The sequence below is a fragment of the Telopea speciosissima genome, chromosome 7 (genome assembly GCF_018873765.1).
Source record: "Telopea speciosissima isolate NSW1024214 ecotype Mountain lineage chromosome 7, Tspe_v1, whole genome shotgun sequence".
Taxonomy (NCBI): domain Eukaryota; kingdom Viridiplantae; phylum Streptophyta; class Magnoliopsida; order Proteales; family Proteaceae; genus Telopea; species Telopea speciosissima.
The window spans coordinates 65,855,157-65,876,501 of record NC_057922.1 but is presented as its reverse complement, the minus strand read 5'-3'; the positions used below and the strand labels follow the sequence as shown (position 1 = coordinate 65,876,501).

At 41.4% G+C, this 21,345-nt stretch overlaps 1 protein-coding gene across 1 annotated transcript in view; it reads right to left on the bottom strand.

Moving 5' to 3' along the window:
* The window catches only part of LOC122669709, an 86,038-nt gene that overhangs the window by 16,463 nt on the left and 48,230 nt on the right, over window positions 1–21,345 (bottom strand). The window contains exons 6-10 of the mRNA XM_043866544.1: window positions 6,999–7,216; window positions 6,786–6,899; window positions 5,877–5,982; window positions 5,592–5,803; window positions 5,107–5,210 (exon numbers count right to left, since the gene is read on the bottom strand). Coding sequence (XP_043722479.1) covers window positions 5,107–5,210; window positions 5,592–5,803; window positions 5,877–5,982; window positions 6,786–6,899; window positions 6,999–7,216 — 754 coding nt within the window. The remainder of the gene's footprint in view (window positions 1–5,106; window positions 5,211–5,591; window positions 5,804–5,876; window positions 5,983–6,785; window positions 6,900–6,998; window positions 7,217–21,345) is intronic.

Here is a 21,345-nt window from a genome sequence, read left to right as displayed (position 1 = left end):
TGTGATCATGGGATTATACACCAGACCAGCTGTGTTGACACTCCGGCTCAAAATGGAGTTGTTGAACGAAAGATTTGCCATCTTTTGGAAGTGGCTCGCTCACTTATGTTTGCCATGTCTGTTCCTCCACGTTTTTGGGGGTGATGTTGTTCTCTTGTCCGCATATCTCATTAATTGGATGCCCTCTCATATGTTAGATGGCTGTTGCCCTGGTATTTGGTTGTGTGACTTTTGCAAGAAATCACCATTTGCATGGCAAATTTGACCCAGGGGCTTCAATGCATTTTTCCGGGTTACTCGCAACACAAAAGGGTTATAAATGTTATCACCCTCCTTCGCGCAAGATGTTTGTTACAATGGACGTGGTCTTTCAAGAAATGGTCTCTTATTACTCCTCTCCTACACCTCTTCGGGGGGGGGGGGAGATTACTAATCCAAGTGAGGAGATGCTTTTCATGATTGCTCCTATGGAGCTGCCCATGACAGAAGAGGATGTAGAAATTGAAGATGGTGTAATCGGGCAGGAGCAGCAGCCCATGGTGCAAGAGGAACAGCTTCCACTCAGCCCATGGTTCAGGGGTAGCCGAAACACACGGTTCAAGGGGAGCAACCTCTATGTCAGCCCACGGTTCAGGGGGAGCAGGCACCACTTACTTCTCCTCTGAAATTTTTTGTACACTCTCAGAAAAAGAACAACAAAGGGCTAGCTTCCAGGACCACCACCATCTCTCCTAGCCAATCGGCCTTACCGGATTCAAGTCCTACATGTGTGCCAAATTTGTCGGGTAAGTCTCTTCCTTCTAGTGAGTCAGCTCTAGACTTACCAATTGCTGTTCGAAAACAACAAAGGACCTGTACCCCCGAAAACAACAAAGGACCTGTACCCAACATCCCATCTCTAATGTAGTATCATATTATTCTCTTTCTCCTTCCTTCCATCCTTTTATTTCTTCAGTGTCGTCTGTTTCCATCGCTAACATCTGGCAAGAAGCACTGGCTAATTCACAATGGAAAGAGGCAATGAATGAAAAGATGAGGGCCCTTGGGAAGAATGAAACATGGGAATTGGTGCTGCTTCCTTCAGGAAAGAGAGCTGTAGGATGTAAACGGGTGTTTGTGGTAAAGCACAAAGTTGATGGAACTGTGGACAGATACAAAGCAAGGTTGGTTGCTAGAGGGTTCACACAGACTTACGGGATTGACTATCAGGAAACTTTAGCACTGGAAGCCAAGATGAATACAATTAGAGTATCCTATCATGTGCAGTGAATCAAGGATGGGACTTCCAACAACTAGATGTCAAGAACGCATTTTTGCATGGAGAGCTTGAGGAAGAAGTATACATGGAGATCCCACCAGGTTTTGCTTCCCAAGAGACTCATGGGAAGGTTTGTAAACTCAACCATGTTTTGTATGGTTTAAAACAATCTCCTAGGGCCTGGTTTGGTCGGTTTCATAAGGTGATGGTATCCATTGCTTACAAGCAAAGCAATGCCGATCACATGTTGTTCATCAAGAGGACATCTGCCCATATTACTAATTTGATTGTTTATGTTGATGACATTGTCATCACTAGGAGTAGCATGGAGGAGATTTCTTCCTTGAAAAAATTCCTGGGACGAGTTTGAGATTGAAGACCTAGGAAAATTAAGGTATTTTCTGGGCATAGAGGTAGCGTATTCAGTTAAAGGCATTTCCCTCTCACTACGGAAATACATCATTGATCTCTTGACAGTTACAGGAATGCTAGGGGGTGTAAGCCTGTTGGTACCCCTGTGGAGCCTAATTCTCATCTTTGCAGAAAGGATGGAGAACCAATTGACATGAGTAGTTATCAGAGGCTAGTTGGGAGACTAATCTATTCATCTCATACTCGCCCGGATATTGCCTTTGTTGTTAGCATGGTTAGTCAATACATGCATGATCCATATGCATCTCACTTGGATGTTGTAAACCGAATCTTGCGATATCTAAAGGCTGCTCCTGGAAAAGATGTTCTCATCTCATCTCATAACCACCTTCGCATTAAGTCATACACAGATGCTGATTGGGCTGGCTGCCCTAATGATAGGAGATCTACTTCTGGTTATTGTACATATGTTGGTGGTAACCTAGTCACTTGGAGAAGTAAGAAGCAAGCAGTGGTGGCTTGCATAGTTGTTAAGGCGCCTAGGTGAACCAAGGCGAGTGAGGGGACTAAAAACCAAGGCGACACCAACAAGACGAGAAAAAGGCGCTTGGACGCCTAGGCGACCAAGGCCACATCAGAAACCAAGGCGAGAGAAAGGCGCTTGGACGGCGACGCCTAGACAACTATGGTGGCTCGTTCCAATGCAGAAGCGAAATTTCGGGCCGTGGCTCATGGAATTTGTCAATTGCTTTAGCTTAGGGGGTTACTCAGGACCTTAGAGTCCCAGTTGAGGTGCCCATGTGTCTATACTCTGACAGCAAATCAGCAATCAGTATTGCCCATAACCTGATTGGCCAGTCCAGCATGATAGAACCAAACATGTGGAGATCGATTACCGCTTCATCAAGGAGAAGCTAGAACACGGTCTTATTTGTATTCTATTTGTCCCATCGGATGATCAATTAGCTGATGTATTCAGTAAGGGTTTATCTATTAAGAGTTGTGTTTCTGTTATTAGCAAGTTAGGCATGATTGATATCTATGCACCAACTTGAGGGGGAGTGTTGTAATATGGGTACAAGGGTGTAACTGTCCAGTGGGGTTTAGCTTGTGTTGCCCTAGGGTATAATTGTAACTTGTACTTCTTCTCATTCATTATAAATAAAGAGGGCTTGTGTCTCATAAACATTTCAATTCCCCAAATATTCCATCAATAACTTAGACCTTGTATCAAGTATGACCTCGAATAGAGCTGATTCAAGGGTAAGGATCCATGCAGCCAACCCCATTTAGTTGGGATAAGGCTGAATGGTTGTATAAATTACAAATAATCGATTTGACCAAAGCAGCCCATAATATTGCAGTTGTTATGATGATTATACAATAGAAAATATACTATTATCAATTATACAATAGAAAATATAATATCCTATACAGGCAGGTTGGTCCTTATTAAATCAGTTTTGGAGACATCTTACATCTACTGGTCTGGTATTTATGGCCTTCCTCAATCTACCATCAAGTCCCTTGAAGCTCTTATGGCTTCCTTTCTAAGGAAGGGCTTTGATTCCTCTCGGTTCCTCCATCCCTTAAGCTGGGCTGCTGTGTGCCTTCCCAAGAAGGAAGGAGGGTTAGGCATCAGAAGAATCAAAGAAGTGAACACAACGGGTATCATCAAGCTTATCTGGAAGATTTTTTCCAAGAAAAAAAGCATTTGGGTTAATTGGATTTATTCAGGGCCCCTGCGCCATGACTCTATCTGGACTGCCTCAACCTTGTCTGATGCTTCTTGGGTCTAGCGGAAAATTCTTGCTAGCCGCCATTTGGTCCTTCAGGTCATTCGCCCCTAGATTGGTGATGGCCTCTCTTCATACCTCTGGTTGGACAACTGGCACCCAATGGGAATTCTTCTCCAGCGAGTCACCCCGAGAACCATTTATGCCTCAGGCCTCCATAGACTCTCCTTGGTGGCTGATATCCTTGATCATGATGGCTGGGCTCCCCCCCCCCCCTCTAACTCTCCTCTTAACCTCATTTGGAATGAGCTCCCCTCCATCCCAAGAAGGTCTGCGACAAGGGGTGACTGTGTTTCTTGGTCGTTAAACAGCTCTTACTCCTTTTCCTCCAAAGCGGCTTGGAATTTTATTCGTTTGAAAGGGCCATTGGTTCCTTGGCATAAGCTTCTTTGGTTCAAGCATCACATTCCTCGTCACTGCTTCACGGCTTGGAGAGTCTTCAACAACTGTCTTCCAACTCAAGCCTTTCTTCACAGCCGCCAAATCTCAGTCTCCCCTGCTTGCTGCCTTTGCTGGAACAATGCTGAAGACTTGAACCATCTTTTCTTTGAATGCCCTACTGCAGCTGCCATCTGGAAGGGTATTCTAATAAATGCTGGCCTGCCCATAGAAGAATTCTCCTTTTCTCTAGAGAGTGGATTTGGATTGATATGACCTATGCTGGCTCCTCTATATGTGATTCGGTCGGAAAGATGGCGTTTTGTGCAACTCTTAACCATATTTGGATGAAGCGCAATATCAAGAAATGGACCTCCAATTCTCGATCTTACCAGAAGATTTGGGATTCCATTTCTTTTGAAATTAAAGCAAAGTTATTTCTAGTTCCTCCTTCCAATTGTTTAGACAACCCTAGGAACAGGCTCATTGTTCATTCCTGGGGTCTCTCTAATGTATCTTTTGTTGCTTCGGCCTCCCTTAGCTAAGGCTTTGGCTGGCTGGCTTTTTCTTTTCCCCTAAGGGGTCCTTTGTAATTCTTTTTTCTCTTCTCTTTTGGTAATGAAATTTCTATTCACCCAAAAAAAAATTTTGTATAATAATATTTTTTTAAATTTTATAATTATTACTAAGGGATGTAGTTTTCTGTCCGGGAGTATGGCCTGTGCCAGCACTCCCATGTGTCTATCTCTCTCCTCCTCAAAACAAGGGGGCAGAAGTGTCTTTTCATATGGGGAGGAGAGAGATAGACTCATGGGAGTGCTGGCGTAGGCCACACTCCCGGACAGAGTTCTTTTTCCTTATTAATAATTAAGGGAGTGTCTACATAACACCCCTACTAGTGTATTTAGAACTTGACACCTTCATTTAATTGCCCCTTGTTTTATTCCCAAACCAAAAGCATTTAATGCAGTTTTTTCAAATTAGGGTAAATCATTTCACATAGGAACTGCATTAAATGCTGCATTAAAATGACTTTCAAAATCTTGTAAAAGCCCTTTTTACCCCTGCATTAAATAACTTACTGGAATAAAACACGGGGCAAAAAAGTAAGGTTACAAATTTATTGACACCTTAGAGGGTGTCAATAAGAAAATCCCATTAATTAAAGATATTATTATTAACATAAAACCACATGTTCATTTGCACGTGCATGTTTACTAGTGTGTATGTATGAAGCCAAAAACAAGATCATTTTCTCTTGTTCAGCATCAATGATGGCAATAGAAGAAACTAAAAATATACCTGATTACCGTACCCTGCTGCCATCTTCTCCCGGGAGTCTTCTTTTTTCCTTTACCAAATGTCCAACCAGTAGGAGAGAAAGCAACTATAAGATTGTACCGACCCTAACCCAACAGGCATAAAGGTAGAGAAACGATAAGAAACATTGGAAGTCAGCAAACTAAAAGGAACGGAACAAACACTGAAGCTTTATTGCATGAATAATCTGTATCAATGCTAAATTGATAACATTTCTTTCTTAAGAATAAATTAATACTAAGAAAATGACAGATCCAAAATATTTTGAAAGGCATTTCATTTTTCTTTTCTGGGGTTGGGGGGGGGGGGGGGAGAAGATGCAATTGCAGTCCTTACAATGGTTATAGGTTAGGTTTTTATTTTTTTACTAGCAGATATGCCTTTTAAAGTTGATCTTTCTTCGACTATATAGATAATAAATCCTTTGCATTAATGTTCCCTTTAAAAGTAGGAAATTGCACACCTACCAAATATTGCGCCGAGAGATGCTTCATCCTCTTGAAGCTCGCAATTGTCCACATAGGCACAACATGAATGTGACTCTCTTGTTCATTTTTGGTAAACCACTGCATCTCCGCCTCCGGAAGCCCCAAGCATTCCAAAAGACGTAACTTTGCTGCTCCGACATAGACCTTCTTTTGCAGAACTCGTGCAACCTCCAAGAACAGCCGTTCCTTCCCTGTATTAGAGCACAAATCATGAGAGAGCGAGAGACCAAGAGACCAAGAGAGAGAGAGAGAGAGAGCGCTTACCAATTGTATAGCTCCCAATCAGAAAGAGAGTTTTGGGGTTGAAAGCTTCAGCCTGGATGGCCTCGATGACAAACTGTATAACTGCCTCTTGCTTTGGAAAGTCATACTGCTTAGAAACATGATGAGAGAGACGAAAAAGTCAAAGAGAATCATAGTTGTTACGTAGTAAAGGCATTTGTTTACTGATATTTTGATATGTATTTTATTCCTCCATCTTCTGCGTTTGGGCACCTTGATAACATAAAGCAATTGGTCACCCTTGAGCATTTAGGCCCGGCTAGGGAATGATTCCCAAAATAATACAACACTTCATCTACATGGTATGGAGACTGAAAAAGAAGCAGGAATAAAATACATATCAAAATATCAGTAAACAAATGCCTTCCATCGCATGGGAAGAGGGCACCATCTATCTTTCAGATGTTAAATTTCAGGCCCTTATTTAATCACATGGCCACCTTATACTGTACATTTTCCCTTGTAGTTTTAACGGTCCAAAAATTTTCAAATAATTGTGGATTTTCACCATTTTTCTGTGCTTTCTTTTGTCAATTGGCAGTCACATTGGTCTCACAATCAGCATACTAACTAGGGAAGGGGTGGATTCTACTTTCAATAAATTTTCGCCAACCTGATCTGCCACGTGGTAGATACAGCCAGCAACCCGTACCTGCTCACTCATATTTCAGTATCATGTTTATCATTGATCAATGTTAACAGTGATTCATTTTGTCAGGGTCCTCAGACACAACATAATGACACGTCAAGACCCCATCTCTCACAAGGAAATGTGCTTATGTCTAGCATAGTAGCATAAAGAATTTTTTTTTAATCAGGAAAGAATGTCTTCAAAGAGATGAGACTTGAGAGAATCTATTTTCTACTGGATGAGTCTTGCATTTCACGCACCTGGGGGTTACAGTAAGTGGTATCAAGGATAAGGGTGTGGATGGGACAACTCTGCAAAACACATATGCTTTTCATGTCCTCATTAAATCGGAAATCCCCTGTATGTAGAACTGCCTAATTGCATGAAGTAAAAACAATTAGTACCTTCCACAAAATTTACAAAAACATTAGCAGAATAGAAATAATAGCTTAACTTAAGAAGTGGGAACACACCTTACCATTGGGTGGCTCAAAGAGAATAATTATGGAACCAGGACAGTGGTTTGCATCAAAGCAAGTTACATCAACATTAGCAATGGTGATCTTCTGGTTGAGTGGTAAGACCTGTAATCTATCCCATGGAATCCCAATTTTCATATTCACAAGCCGTGCTGTAATTGAGGAGCAATATATCTTCCCATGACAGAAACTTCTTGTAAGGCCCTGATAATCTGCAAGAGAAAAAAATTGTACGTGAACCACTTTTTTGAATAAAAAAGGTCCATTACCCAGTGCTGGTCTTGCTTAAGGGGGGGGGGGGGTCCCTAAGAAGGTTGAGTTTGAGACGGTCCTAACTTCCGGCATTTTTTGGGCAAAGTGGTCACTCTCAAGACTCAAACCTGGGCATTTTTCCTGGCAGCCCTAACCTTTTACCATTGCTCCAAGCAATGATCCCTAAGTGAACCACTTGTTGGAAAAGTTAGACAGATAGTTTCAACGCAAAGCATAGTTTATCAACTTCAAAAGCTAATATAAGGTAAAACTTTTGAGGAAAATAGAAAAAAAAAAAACAAAAAACCATTGGCTCATCATAACCATCCTAACTTTCATTTTGTTTCAAGAGTAAAGAATATGGTGAAACTGTGAAAGATTATTCAGTAAAAAAGGATTATGGTGAATAACCTAGAAAAGTGTCAACAGGTTTCTAGCTTTTAGGATTGTACAATAGGTACATTAAGTGGTTGACCACGATAGGGGGAGTGTCCCTATCGTGGAATGTTTGTTTTGTCCTAGGTTGTGTTAGGCGATATATTTAGTAAATTTCCTATGGTGTCTCTACATCAGCAAGAATGTCCTTCTTGTATTATAATTAGATTTTTTTATTAATATATACTGTGGGGGACTTGCGGTAGATTCATAGACTGCAATTCTTCTACGCCAGTCCTCTCTCTTCTCCTTGGTTGTGATTACTGGTTTTTGTTTCTGATATTTTCACATGGTATCCAGATCAATTACCATGAAGATCAAGTTTATGTCAATGGAAAACTAGGGTCTTCTTAGATAATGCGACCGGCATCAAGACTATGGAAAAAGATCTTGGTCAAAACCACCGAGACGAGTTAAGGTGGGAGTTTAAAAAGTACAGGGTTGCGGTTGGTATAGACTGGTTTCGACATGTTTTGACCAAATTTCGCTAGTTTCAACCTGAATACCTATCTAAGTGTCACTTATCCCCATCGAAACTTGAGGAAACCTAGCAGAAAACCAGGACAGACTTATTTATGCCAGAAACCAGGCCAAACACTTATTTATGTCTAATATCATTCAAGTAAATGTTTTTCATTTACTTAAGATATTATTCATAAATAAGCAAATACCCCCTATTTGAATCCAATAAAATATTTAAAAAAATCAAATTCCAAAAGAATAAAAAGTCAAGCAGCCGAAAAGTCCTTATTGGTTCATTTCGGTTTCCCTGAAACTCACACCGAAACCAGAAAAAACAAACCGAACCGCCTGATTGACACCCTTATTATACATGCTTCTAAACCTGTTGATACTCCTATGGATCTACACCAGAAGTTTAGGACAAATGATGGTGAGAAATTTGAGGACAAGCACCGATACAGGAAATTAGTTGGAAAACTCATTTATTTGGCTGTTGCTAAACCTGATATCTCCGTTATTGTTGAATTGTTGGTGTTATCAGCCAGTTTATGCAATCATCTCAGAAGATTCACTGGGAAGCAGTGTGTCATATCTTAAGGTATCTAAGGGGGGCTCCAGGGAAGGGACTCATTTATCGTCCACACTATCATATTGATCTGGTCGGATTCTCTAATGCAAATTGGGCTGGTGCTGACAGTGATACACGATCTACCACAGGTTATTTCACATTTGTTGGTGGCAATCTTGTCACATGAAAAAGCAAGAAGCAAACGATGGTGGCCAGATCCAGTGTTGAGGCTGAGTATACAGTTATGGCTCATACTGTAGCAGAATTGATGTGGCTGAAATCATTGCTTCAAGAGTTGGGTTTTCCAGTTGTTAAGCCATAAAGATGTACTGTGATAATCAGGCTGCTATCTACATCACAAGTAACTCCGTGTTTCATGAAGGACCAAACATATTTAAGTTGACTATTACTTTGTGAGGCATGCCATTATGAGAAAGTTGATTGTTTACTCTGCTTGTTTCTTCTACAGATCAGCTAGGTGATGTGTTTACCAAGCCCTTGTTTGGTCCTACATTCCAAAGAGATTGTTCCAAGCTGGGCATAGGTGATTTGATTGCTCCAGCTTGAGGGGGAGTGTTAAGATAGGTAGATTAAGTGGTTAACCACGATAGGGGGAGTGTCCCTATCATGGTATGTTTGTTTAGTCATACGTTGTTTCTAGTTGTGTTAGGCGATATACTTGGTAAGTTTCCTATTGCGTGTCTACATCAGCAAGAGTGTCCTTGTTGTATTGTAATTAAATTTTGCTATTAATATTGTTGAATTATGTACACCAGAATACCGTGGGGGTATTCTGGTCATTTTATAGTTGTTTTTTATATTCTCTGTAATCCCTAGTTAAGTCGGCAATGCTAGGGGTATTTTGGTCATTAGGTTGTAATCTTTCTCCATCATAAACACAAGGCTTGTTTGATCATATTGATCACTCAAGCAATTACTCTCTAATTCAGATCTGTTAACATGACATCAGAGCGGGTTTCGGATTAGAGCAATCTCCTTTCTTCCATTCTCGATTTCCCCTTCTCCTAACTTCCATTCTTGAACTCTTCTTCCCCTCTTTCCCCTTTTGTTCTTCATTCTCCAACTAGGGCAGCACTGATGAGGTGATTTACAGATCCAGTTGCTGCCCTCCATCACCTCTTTCAATGTCATAGAAATTTCAGATCGATAGCAACTTGTTCTCGGCCTGTGACTTTTGAAGACTTCAAGGTTTTTTGGACTGATTCACTCTTCTCTTACAAGGAATCTCTCCACATTGTTGAAGCTCAAGAACTGCAGCAGATTCTTCTTGGACAAGGTTCTATCTACAGCCATACTGTGGCTTCTTTCCTTGATCGATTTTGCTCTCCTATTGGTTTTTTTTCAAAACCCTGCAAATACCGATCTTGGGGTTTTACTTCTCTGTTGATGCTGGTTTTCGGTAGGGTGGTTCAGCACTACAACAAGTACACTCGATCCAAGTTTCAGCCCATTACACTAGTTTGATTGCCTTTCACCCCACATCGATCTCACCTGAATCAGGGTTTTTTCCAAAACCCTGGAAAAGTCAATCTAGGGGATTGCCTTATCTATTGCTGCTGGTTTTTTGGGACAACTCTTCCTACATTTAAAGAGGTTTCTCCTCCAATTTCCAGCTCATATCTTGGAGTATTCATTGGGTTTCTCATCACTACAGCCCCTCTCTACGATTTGTGTGTCTTTGCTGCATAATGGGTGACTCTGAAATCTCCTCTGGCACTTCTGGTGCTGATGGGTATGGTAGGAACGATACCCGTGACCTTCTCCCTAATCCTATCAAATTGGATGGGAGTAATTACCTGATATGGTCTCCCTCCGCCTACTTTGCCATTGCTGGCTGTGGGCTTACTGGCCATATTGATGGTACTACTATTATGCCAATTGAAGCTGGCCCTCTTCTGACCAGGTGGATATCCAATCATGGTATCCTCATGTCTTATTTGATTGGCTCTATGCAATTAGACCTTGCGAGTGGATTTCTTCTTCTTGATACAGCTGCACAAATATGGTCTGCCTGCAAGGAAACTTATGGATAGCTTGGCAATGATGCCCAGGTTTATGAAATCCGGAAGAAAGTCCTTCATACCACTCAGGGGGAATTATCTGTCTCCAAGTACTATGCTACTTTTCATAGCCTTTGGCAATAGTTGGATCATTTTTTTTATTACCGTCCCTCCACTCCTGGTGATATAGCTGCTTATAAGAAGCATGTTGACAAGATGCGAGTTTATGACTTCTTGGCTGGATTAAATATGGATTATGATCAGATTCAGGTTCAAGTATTGGGTCACTCTCCTTTTCCCACACTTGAACAATCTTATGCATTGGTCTCCTCTGAAGAAAATCGTAGGGCTGTTGATGCAGAAGCCGAAACCATGATTTAATTGGCTGTTCTTTGATTTTCGTTGGAGCCTTTTTACTTTTCTTGTGATAGGGTTAAAACAGTCTTTTGATATTTATTTTCTTAAGTTCTCCCTCCACGATTTTAGAGGGATAGGTGTTTTTTTTATTTTATTTGTTTAAGCTTATACTCCTATTTAGAGTATACGTCTATTATGTTTTATGTTTGTGATTAGGATTCAGATTAGGAATTCCCACTCCTAATCTGACTAGGATTTGCTTTTAGGTTGATTATTTGTAAGGCCTTTTGCCCCCCCCTTTTATTATAAATAGATATTTCGTGGGAGGCTCCCCCACCTATTATGTTTGAAATTTTGTTTCTTCTTGCTGCTGCCGCCATGACTGCTGCTGCTTCTCTGTCTTGTGTGTCATATCAAGACCCCTTGTGAGTAATATCAAGGGCTAGGGCTGGAGTAATCCGGCGACTCCTTGCATCTTGCAGATCGGGAGGTTCGTCTTCTTCTTCCTTCAAGTTATTCAAGGTTGCTGCTGCTGAAATTCTGCAATTCCAGTAAGAGTTACAATTCCCTGCAACTTTATCATCTCTTCTTCTTACTTCCATCTAACCTAATCGACTTCCCCAAACCCTCGCTTCATCTACATTCATCACAGCCCTATTCCCTCATCAGATTACACTCAAAACCTAACCACAGGTCCATCACAGTAACCCTCCCACTCGATCTCAGTTGCAGCCTCACCTATCCACTACAAACCCTAAATCCCTCCCTCAACATAAAAACCCAGAAACCCTAAAATCTGCCTAGACCTAACCAGCCATCAAAACCCTCACCAAAGTCCAGCCGAACCACCCCCTCCCTGCTAGGAAAACTCGACCTAAAGCCCAGCCCCTAAATCTGCTCCTAAACCCTAGTTTCAGCTTAGATCCTAAATCTGAAAACCCAAAACCCTAACCCTAATATTTCTGAATTTCTATTTCTTATTCAAACCTCATTAAAACCTATTCTAATAGACTCTTAAAATTCTGCAGACCATTACCCAATAAAACCCTAACTCAATCTCCCATTCCTAACCCTAATTTTGCCCTAGTTACCCTAAACTGCCCATTCGGCCAACCCTAAAACAGAACCTGGTCCTAAGTGAGATTTATTTCACCTAGGCTACATTAGCTGCTATGCTCCATCCTCCACCTACTGAGAGATCGGCTCTCCAGACTGCTTCCACGACCATTCCTATTCTTGCTGGTAGCTCCTCTTCTGGTGATTCCACCAAGGTCATTGTTACTTGTGAGCATTATAACAAACCCTACCATACCAAAGAAAAATGTTGCAAACATCATAGACAACCAGTGGACTTTGAAGCCAAACGTGTTGCCAAGAAGAAGCCAAACAAGAAGGCTCATCACTATGAGTCTGTTGTTACAACCCCTACTACTGACACTGGTCTATCCCAGGAGGATCTACAGGCTTTCCTACGTGTACTAAAGACTTCCACTGCTGCTGCCTCTACTACATCAGCTATTGCCAATTCCCCTAGTACTTCAGGCTCACACTTTGCTCGGTCAGGTATCTCATTTGGTGGTCACTATGCTTCAGTAGCTTCCCATCCTTGGATCATTGATTCTGGAGCTACAGATCACATGACCGGGTCTTCTAACATTTTCCATCGTTATTCTCCCACTTCTGGGAAAGACAAAGTCAAGGTAGCTTATGGTTCCCTTTCTTCTATCTCTGGAAAAGGAATCATCAACTGCACTTCTTCTCTTCCTTTGTCTTCTGTTTTGCAGATTCCTAATTTTACTACTAACCTTCTTTCCATTAGTAGTATTACTCGTGATCTTAACTACAAATTAACTTTTTTTCCTTCTCATTATGTTTTTAAGGATCTGGCCTTTGGGAAGACGATTGGATTGGGTAAAGTACACGATGGTTTGTACTTGCTTGATGATGGGCGTCTCACTCCACCACCATTCCCTTCTCCACACCAGAACTCTTTGGTCTCTTCTGAAATTTACCAATGGCACTCTAGATTAGGTCACCCTCCATTAAGAATTTTAGCAACTTTATTTCCTACTTTGGTCCAAAAATGTGATAAAAATGTTTTTTTTATGAGGCTTGTGTTCTAGCCAAACAGACACGTTCAACTTGTTCCATTTCTAATAAAAGGAGTTCTTCACTTTTCCATTTGGTGCATTCTGATGTTTGGGGCCCGAGTCGTAATACTTCCCTTTCTGATAATCGTTGGTTTGTATCCTTTATTGACTGTCACTCTAGACACACATGGGTTTATCTTATGCATAAAAAAATCAGGTGTTTTCCTGTTTTCAGCATTTTCATAAAATGGTTCAAACTCAGTTCCAGGCTACTTTCAAAATTTTGAGAAGTGATAATGGAACCGAGTATACAGAAAATCAATTTCAAAAGTATTTTGCTGATCATGGGATCATTCACCAGACTAGTTGTGTCGATACCCTAGCCCAAAATGATGTGGCTGAACAAAAGAACCGTTATTTTTTATTAGTGGCCGGAGCATTGATGTTTGCTCGACATGTTCCATCCCAATATTGGGGGGATGTTGTTCTTACTGCAACCTATCTCATTAACCGGTTATCTTCTCACGTCTTGACTCCCGGAGTCTGGTTGAGATTTTACATGGGAGTTCCTCCTTTGTGGTTTCTCTCGAGGTGTTTGGCTGTGTGTGTTATGCTAGAGATACAAGATCTCCAGGCAAACTTGAACCTCGTGGGTTGTGGTGCATTTTTTTGGTTATTCACCAACCCAGAAAGGTTATAAGTGTTACCCTCCTCCTTCCCATCGTACTCTGGTTAGTATGGATGTCATTTTTAATGAGGGTCTTTAATATTATTCTTCACCACCTCTTCAGAGGGAGAGCTCTAGTGAAGATGTGTTTCCTCCATTAGATGTTCCTTCATCTCCTTTAGTTGTTGCCCCATTTCCTTTAGCTGCTGCCCCATCTCCATTGACTGCTGCCCCTTCATCCGAAGGGAATCCTTTATAGGGGGAGCTCGTAAGAAATAATGGTAGTAATGTTCCTAGTCAAGGGGAACTGACTCCAGTCCAGAGAACCATCAGTGAATTTCAGAAGAGAATTGACAACTTTAGCATTCTCACCTATAAAAAGGGATGTTCCAAAAGAGGGCAACTTCAATCCACTGTAGCATCAATACCCATCCAGTTGCCGACTCAGGATCCAGATCCATCTTCTCCTGGTAAGACTTCTTCTTCCGACCTACCTATTGCTCATCGCAAAGGTACTAGGACTTGCACCCAGCATCCTATTTCTCGCTTTGTTTCTTATAGTTCTCTTTCTCCATCTTTTCGTGCATTTGCATCCTCTCTTTCTTCTGTTTCCATTCCTAAAAATTGGTTGGAAGCTTATACAGATGGAAAGTGGAAGGCAGCAATGTTGGAAGAAATGCGGGCACTGAAAAAAAATAATACTTGGGATCTTGTAGCTCTTCCTCTAGGGAAAAAACCAATGGGCTGTAAATGGGTGTTTGTGGTCAAACAAAAGGCTGATGAGACTGTGGATCGATATAAGGCACGTCTAGTTGCAAAGGGCTTCACTCAGACATATGGGATTGATTACCAGGAGACCTTTGCTCCTGTTGCAAAGCTGAATACTGTTCGAGTTTTGCTAACTTGTGTAGTCAATCTTGGATGGGATCTACAACAGCTAGATGTGAAGAATGCCTTCCTCAATGGAGAACTTGGTGAGGAGGTGTACATGGATATTCCACCAGGGTTTTCTAGTGACAGTAATCAAGGTAAAGTGTGCAAATTGAAGCGAGCACTCTATGGGCTGAAGCAGTCAGCACGAGCATGGTTTGGCCAGTTTCACAAGGCCATGATTTCTGGGGGCTATAAACAGAGTAATGTTGATCACACTCTCTTTATAAAGAAGGTTGGTGGAAAACTCACTGTTCTTATAGTTTATGTGGATGACATTGTGGTTACTGGCAATGATGGTGATGAGATCAGTCGGTTGAAGACCTGTCTTGGGCAGGAGTTTCAGATTAAAGATCTAGGAAAGCTATGGTACTTTCTTGGGATTGAAGTTGCCAGATCTTCCAAAGACATCTTTCTCTCCCAAATGAAGTATGTCCTAGACTTGTTGGCTGAAACTGGTTTGTTAGGATGTCACCCTTCAGATACTCCTATAGAGGCTACTGTCCGTCTCAAAGAAAAGGAGGGTGAACCTGTTGATAAAGGCCGGTACCAAAGATTTGTGGGGAAGCTGATTTATCTCTCACACACACGTCCTGACATTGCTGTTGTTGTGAATACTGTGAGTCAGTTTATGCATGATCCCTATTCCTCTCATATGGAGGTTGTTCTTCGGATTCTTCAGTACTTGAAGTCAGCCCCTAGAAAAGACCTTCTCCTGTCTCCTCATGGTCACCTACGGATAGAAGCTTATACCGATGTTGATTAGGCTGGTTCTCCAGATCGCAAGTCTATCTCTGGGTATTGTTCTTTTGTCGGTGGCAATCTTGTCACCTGGCGTAGCAAGAAGCAAAATGTGGTGGCTCATTCTAGTGCTGAAGCAGAGTTTCGTGCTATGGCACAAGGCATTTGTGAGTTACTTTGGCTGCAAGGCTTGCTACAAGACCTTGGTGTTCCTGTTAACCTTCCTATGATGTTGTACTGTGACAACAAGGCTGCAATCAGCATCACACAACCCGGTACAGCATGATCGCACAAAGCATGTTGAGGTGGACAAGCATTTCATCAAAGAAAAATTGGAAGACGGATTAATTTGCGTTCCCTTTGTGAAGTCTAGAATCAGATTGCTGATATTTTCACCAAGGGATTGTCTGGCAAACATGATTGACATATTTGCTCCAACTTGAGGGGGGGAGTGTCAAATTATGTACACCAGAATACCATGGGGGTATTCTCATCATTTTACAGTTGTTTTTTATATTCTATGTAATCCCTAGTTAAGTCGGCAATGCTAGGGGTATTTTGGTCATTAGGTTGTAATCTTTCTCCATTATAAATACAAAGCTTGTTTGATCATATTGATCACTCAAGCAAATTACTCTCTAATTCATATCTGTTAACAAATATATATTGTGGGAGACTGGCGGTAGATTCATAGACTGCAATTCTTCTTTGCCAGACCTCTCTCTCTCTCTTCTCCTTGGTTGTGATTACTGGTTTTTGCTTCTGATATTGTCTCAAGGATCCCATCCAGCTGGAGTATGATCATCTAACCGGGCCGATCTTGAGCTAGATTGTCTACATATGATCCCATCAAATGGTACTTTGGAACCACACAAGCCCCCCCCCCCCCCCAAAAAAAAAATATTGTTCGAGATTGAGAAATATGACGTGTCTAATGTGACATAAGCCCTCTTTACTTATAATATGGAGGCGAATATTCTAGAATGAATACAAGACCAAATTACCCCTATAAGACAATTCTACCCTTGCACCCATTTACAACACTCCCCCTCAAGTTGGTGCATAGATATTACACATGCCCAACTTGAAAACAATAGAATGAAAAGTCCTAACACTAAGCCCCTTAGTAAATACATCAACCAACTGATCATGAGAAGGGACAAAGGGAACACAAATGAGACCAGACTCCAACTTCTTTCTCCTTGATGAAGTGACGGTCAATCTCCACATGTTTAGTCCTATCATGCTGAACTGGATTGTGGGTTGATGGCGGATTTACTATCGCAGTAGAGCATCATAAGAAGAGTAACAAGAACAGCCAAATCAAGCAGAAGCCCATGGAGCCATAAGAGCTCACAAATGCCATGTGCCATAGCACGAAACTCTGTTTCATCACTAGAACGAGCCACAACAGCCTGCTTCTTACTTCTCCAAGTAACTAGATTACTACCTACAAAAGTGCCATAACCTGTGGAAGACTGACGACATCAGGAGAGCCTGCCCAATCAACATCAGTAAAAACATCAACCCGAAGATGATAATGAGGAGAAAAAAGGATCCTACGGCCTAGAGCAGACTTCAAGCAACAGAGAATACGATAAACTGCCTCCATATGTGTGGAGTATGGTTCATGCATATACTGACTAACTAAGCTGGCAGCATAGGCAATGTCTGGACGGGTATGAGCAAGGTAAATCAACCGGCCAACCAAGCGCTGATATCTTCCTTTATCCACAAGCTCATCTTTTTTGCTTAGGAGATGTAACATTTGCATCGATAGGAGTATCAGACGGTTTGCAGCCCAAGAGTCTTATCTCTGATAGAAGATCAAGAGTGTACTTCCCCTAAGACAAGAAGATACCACGGATAGATATGGCTACCTCCATAACAAGAAAATAACAAAGCTGCCCCAGGTCTTTGATTTCAAATTCGGTACCCAAGTAATTCTTGAGGCGAGTAATCTCATCAACATCATCACCAGTGACACCAATATGATCAACATAAACAATCAAAACAACAATCTTACCAGCAGATCGCTTGATAAATAGTGTATGGTCAACATTGCTTTGAGTGTAGCCAACAGATACCATAGCCCTGTGAAACCTCCTAAACCAGGCCCGAGGTGACTGCTTCAATCCATATAAGGCACATTTCAGCTTGCACACCTTTCCTTGAGTCTTAGGAGAGTCAAAACCTAGGGGGACATCCATATATACCTATTCTTCAATCTCTCCATGAAGAAAGGTATTTTTAACATATAATTGTTGTAGGTCCCATCCCATATTCACAACTATGGAGAGAAGAACACGAATAGTATTAAGCTTAGCAACTGGAGCAAAGATCTCCTGATAATCTATCCCATATGTCTATGTAAAGCCCTTGGCAATAAGTCTTGCCTTATATTGGTCAACTGTACCATCAACCTTCTGCTTCACAGTGAAGACCCACTTACAACCAACAATCTTCTTATGAGGAGGAAGACTAACAAGATCTCAAATCATTTTTCTGCAGAGCCTGCATCTCTTCCACCATAGCTGCTTTCAACTGTGACTCTTCAAGAGCATCCTACCAGTTCTTGGGAATAGAAACAGATCAAAGAGAAGACACAAAAGTGAAGTAGGACAAAGAAAGAGAATCATAAGAAACAACCTGAGCAATGGGGTGGATAGTGCAAGACCGAGTACCCTTACGGACAGCAATAGGTATATCAAGTGTGGCATCAACCAAGGAATCAACAATAGGGGAAGGAGAAGTATTGCCTTCCAAAGTAAGACCCGGATCTAGGGGTGTCAAGAAAACCCGCTCGGCCCGAACCTGCCCTGAGCCCGGCCCGGACCCGACCCTGATTTTTCAGCCCGAAGGGCGGGTTAGGGTTTAGAAATAGCTTGACCCTGGCAGGGTTGGGTCGGGTTCGGGTTTAGGCCTCGGGTTGAGCCCGGCCCGGCCCTGTATTGTTTATAAATATATATATATGTATATATATATTTATATAAACAATATATAGATATATAGATATTTATATATATTATATTATTCTTTATCCTAATAAAAAATATAAAAAAAACACTCAAAACCCTCCAAACCTAAAAGCGATTCACATTTCCCTTCATTCGTCGTTTGCTTGAAATGTTCTCCAAACCCCATCTCTTTCCCTCTGCGATGTCTGGATTAGCCTCATCTATCGTTCTCGTTTGGACTTTGGAGGAGAAGGCTGACGAGGAGAACTACAAGGCGAGTTTGGACCAGGTATGTCCGATTGTTCTTCTTCTTCTGTATCTCTCTCTTGGTTCTGTCTCTCGCTCTCTTCTCTTTGCTCTTTCTCCTTTTTTTCTTTCTTTTCACTGGGTTGAACCCTAGAAGGGGTTAATCGAAGTTTCAGAGGAAAAAAAAGGGGTGGTGGGCATTTTCGCTGGGAATCAACAGTGGTTTTTTTTTTTTTTTTTTTAAAGTCAAAAGGGGAAGCGTCTTCCCTGAATTCTCTGGTTGAAATCTAAGTACCAGAGGAGCTCCCATTACATATCACCATTTTAAACAAACAAACCCCCTAGATTTCACTTTCTGGTTCCCCAGAACCCAGATTTTCGCCTGATCTCTCTCTCTCTCTCTCTCTCTGTGGTTCTTCTGTTACTACTGGGTCTTCATTAGGCCTGTCACGAGGATTGCCTTTTTAATTAATCTGTGGAATTAGCACTCACGGTCATTGGAGTTAATTAGTTACTAGATTGTAATTGCAGTCACAGTAGGAGTCTTAATTTTATTGGGAAGTAATACTTAAAAACAATGTCCCTAGTGGAACAGCCGAAGTAGTTTTAATTTTACTGGTTAACCTATTGCTTCGATCTGTTTTAGTTTTTTCTTAACCAATAATAATATTTTGTTGATTAATTGTCCTGGAATATTAACTTCTTTCTTTCTGTTCATGATATTCTTCTAAATTTCTGATTTTGTTACATTATATTTCCAATTTCATTAAGATTGAGATTTGTTTTCATTTTCCTTCTTATAGATTTAGGGGTTTCTTCTGATTCAATTTTGATTTGCGTCCTGCTGGCTCCTTCAGTCCTTCCAGCCTTTGGGTTACTGGATTTTGTATATTTTTCTTCTGCTTAATTTCATCAGCAAATGTCATTTATTTTGATTTTTTTGTGCATGACTTCTTGTAGTTCTTTCTGTGTTTATTCTAAACTCTAAACCACGTATAGATTGAAATGACGTTTACAATCTGATCAACTTTGGCATAGTAAAAATTACAGGCATAAGAAAAACCATTTCCAAAAAAAAAAATAATTAAAGTCAAGGTCAGTTCAGGGACAGGGTCAATCAGGGCTAACCCGACCCTGCCCGACCCTATCAGGGTCGGGTCGGGTTGGGCCGGGCCGGGTTAGGGAAAACCCTGGCAGGGTCGGGTCAGGGTTGAGGGTTTCTTGGCCCTGCCAGGGTTAGGTCAAGGTCAGGGTTTAGGTTAAGGCCTCTAGGGTCAGGGTCAGGGTCAGGGTTTAGGCAGGCCCGGCCCAACCCGACCCATTGACACCCCTACCCGGATCAGGATCAAGAGGCGGCAGTTGACTTGTTAGAGTAGGTGCAATGGGTTGTTTCTACTGCTTTTGAACATAGACACGCATCTTTGGTCTAGATTGAGTAGTGTTCTGTGGAACAATCTATGGAGGATTTGGATCTAAAGGTGGCAGCAGAAGCGACTCATCTTCTTGGAAAATAGTGGAACGCTCCCCCTGAAAAGGAGTGGCAGAGTAGTAGGCCACAGACTCATGAATGGTCACATCCATTGTCACAAACCATCGACGACTAGAAGGATGATAACATTTGTAACCCTTCTGGGTAGCAGAATATCCCCCAAAAAAAAAAAAATGCAGCAAAGACTACGGGGATCAAGTTTCCCATGCGAAAGATGATTACAAGCATAGCAGACACAGCTGAAGACCTTTGCAGGTATGGGAAATCCAGAAGATCCTTGGAGAACATCAAGAGGACAACGAAAATCAAGTACACGAGATGGCATGCGATTAATGAGGAATGTCGTTGTTAACACTGCATCACTCCAATATTGTGGAGGGACATGCATTTTGAACATAATAGAGCGTGTAACCTCTAAAAGATGCCGATTCTTTCTTTCTGAAACTTCATTCTCAATAAAGGTGTCAACACAACTGGTTTGATGTAGGATGCCATGGGCAGCAAGGTATGACTGAAAGGAGCTCTCCATGTATTCATGGTCATTGTCACTGCGAAGAACCATAATTGTAGCAATGAACTAGGTCTGAACCATACGATGGAAGTGTTGGAAGCAGAAAAAGACTTCGCCCTTGGTCTTCATCAAATAAATCCAAATACTTCTAGAGTGTCAATCAATAAATGTAACAAACCAACGAAAGGCAATAATAGAAGTACAACGAGAAGGGCCCCAAATATCATAGTATATTAAAGAAAAAGAAGTGCCACTTTATTATTTGAATTAGAAAACAGAGTTTGTTAGGCCAAAACACAAGCCTCACAGAAAAAATCACTCGATTTACAATGCTTGAAAGAAGGGCAAAAATGAGCTAATGTTCCTAATGGGGGATGTCCTAAATGCCTTTGCCACTGAAGTAAGTCTGAAGCAGCAGGAGACACTGTCTAAAGAGCCTGATAAGAGACCGGAGAAGAGCCTTCATCATGCAGATACAAACCATTATGCACCCTACTGGAGCCAATCATTACCCCTATTACCAGATCCTGAAAAACACAATGAGAAGGAAAAAAAGTGATTTTGCAATTGTAATTGGAAGTAAGACTACTAATGGACAAAATGTTAGCAAAAAAA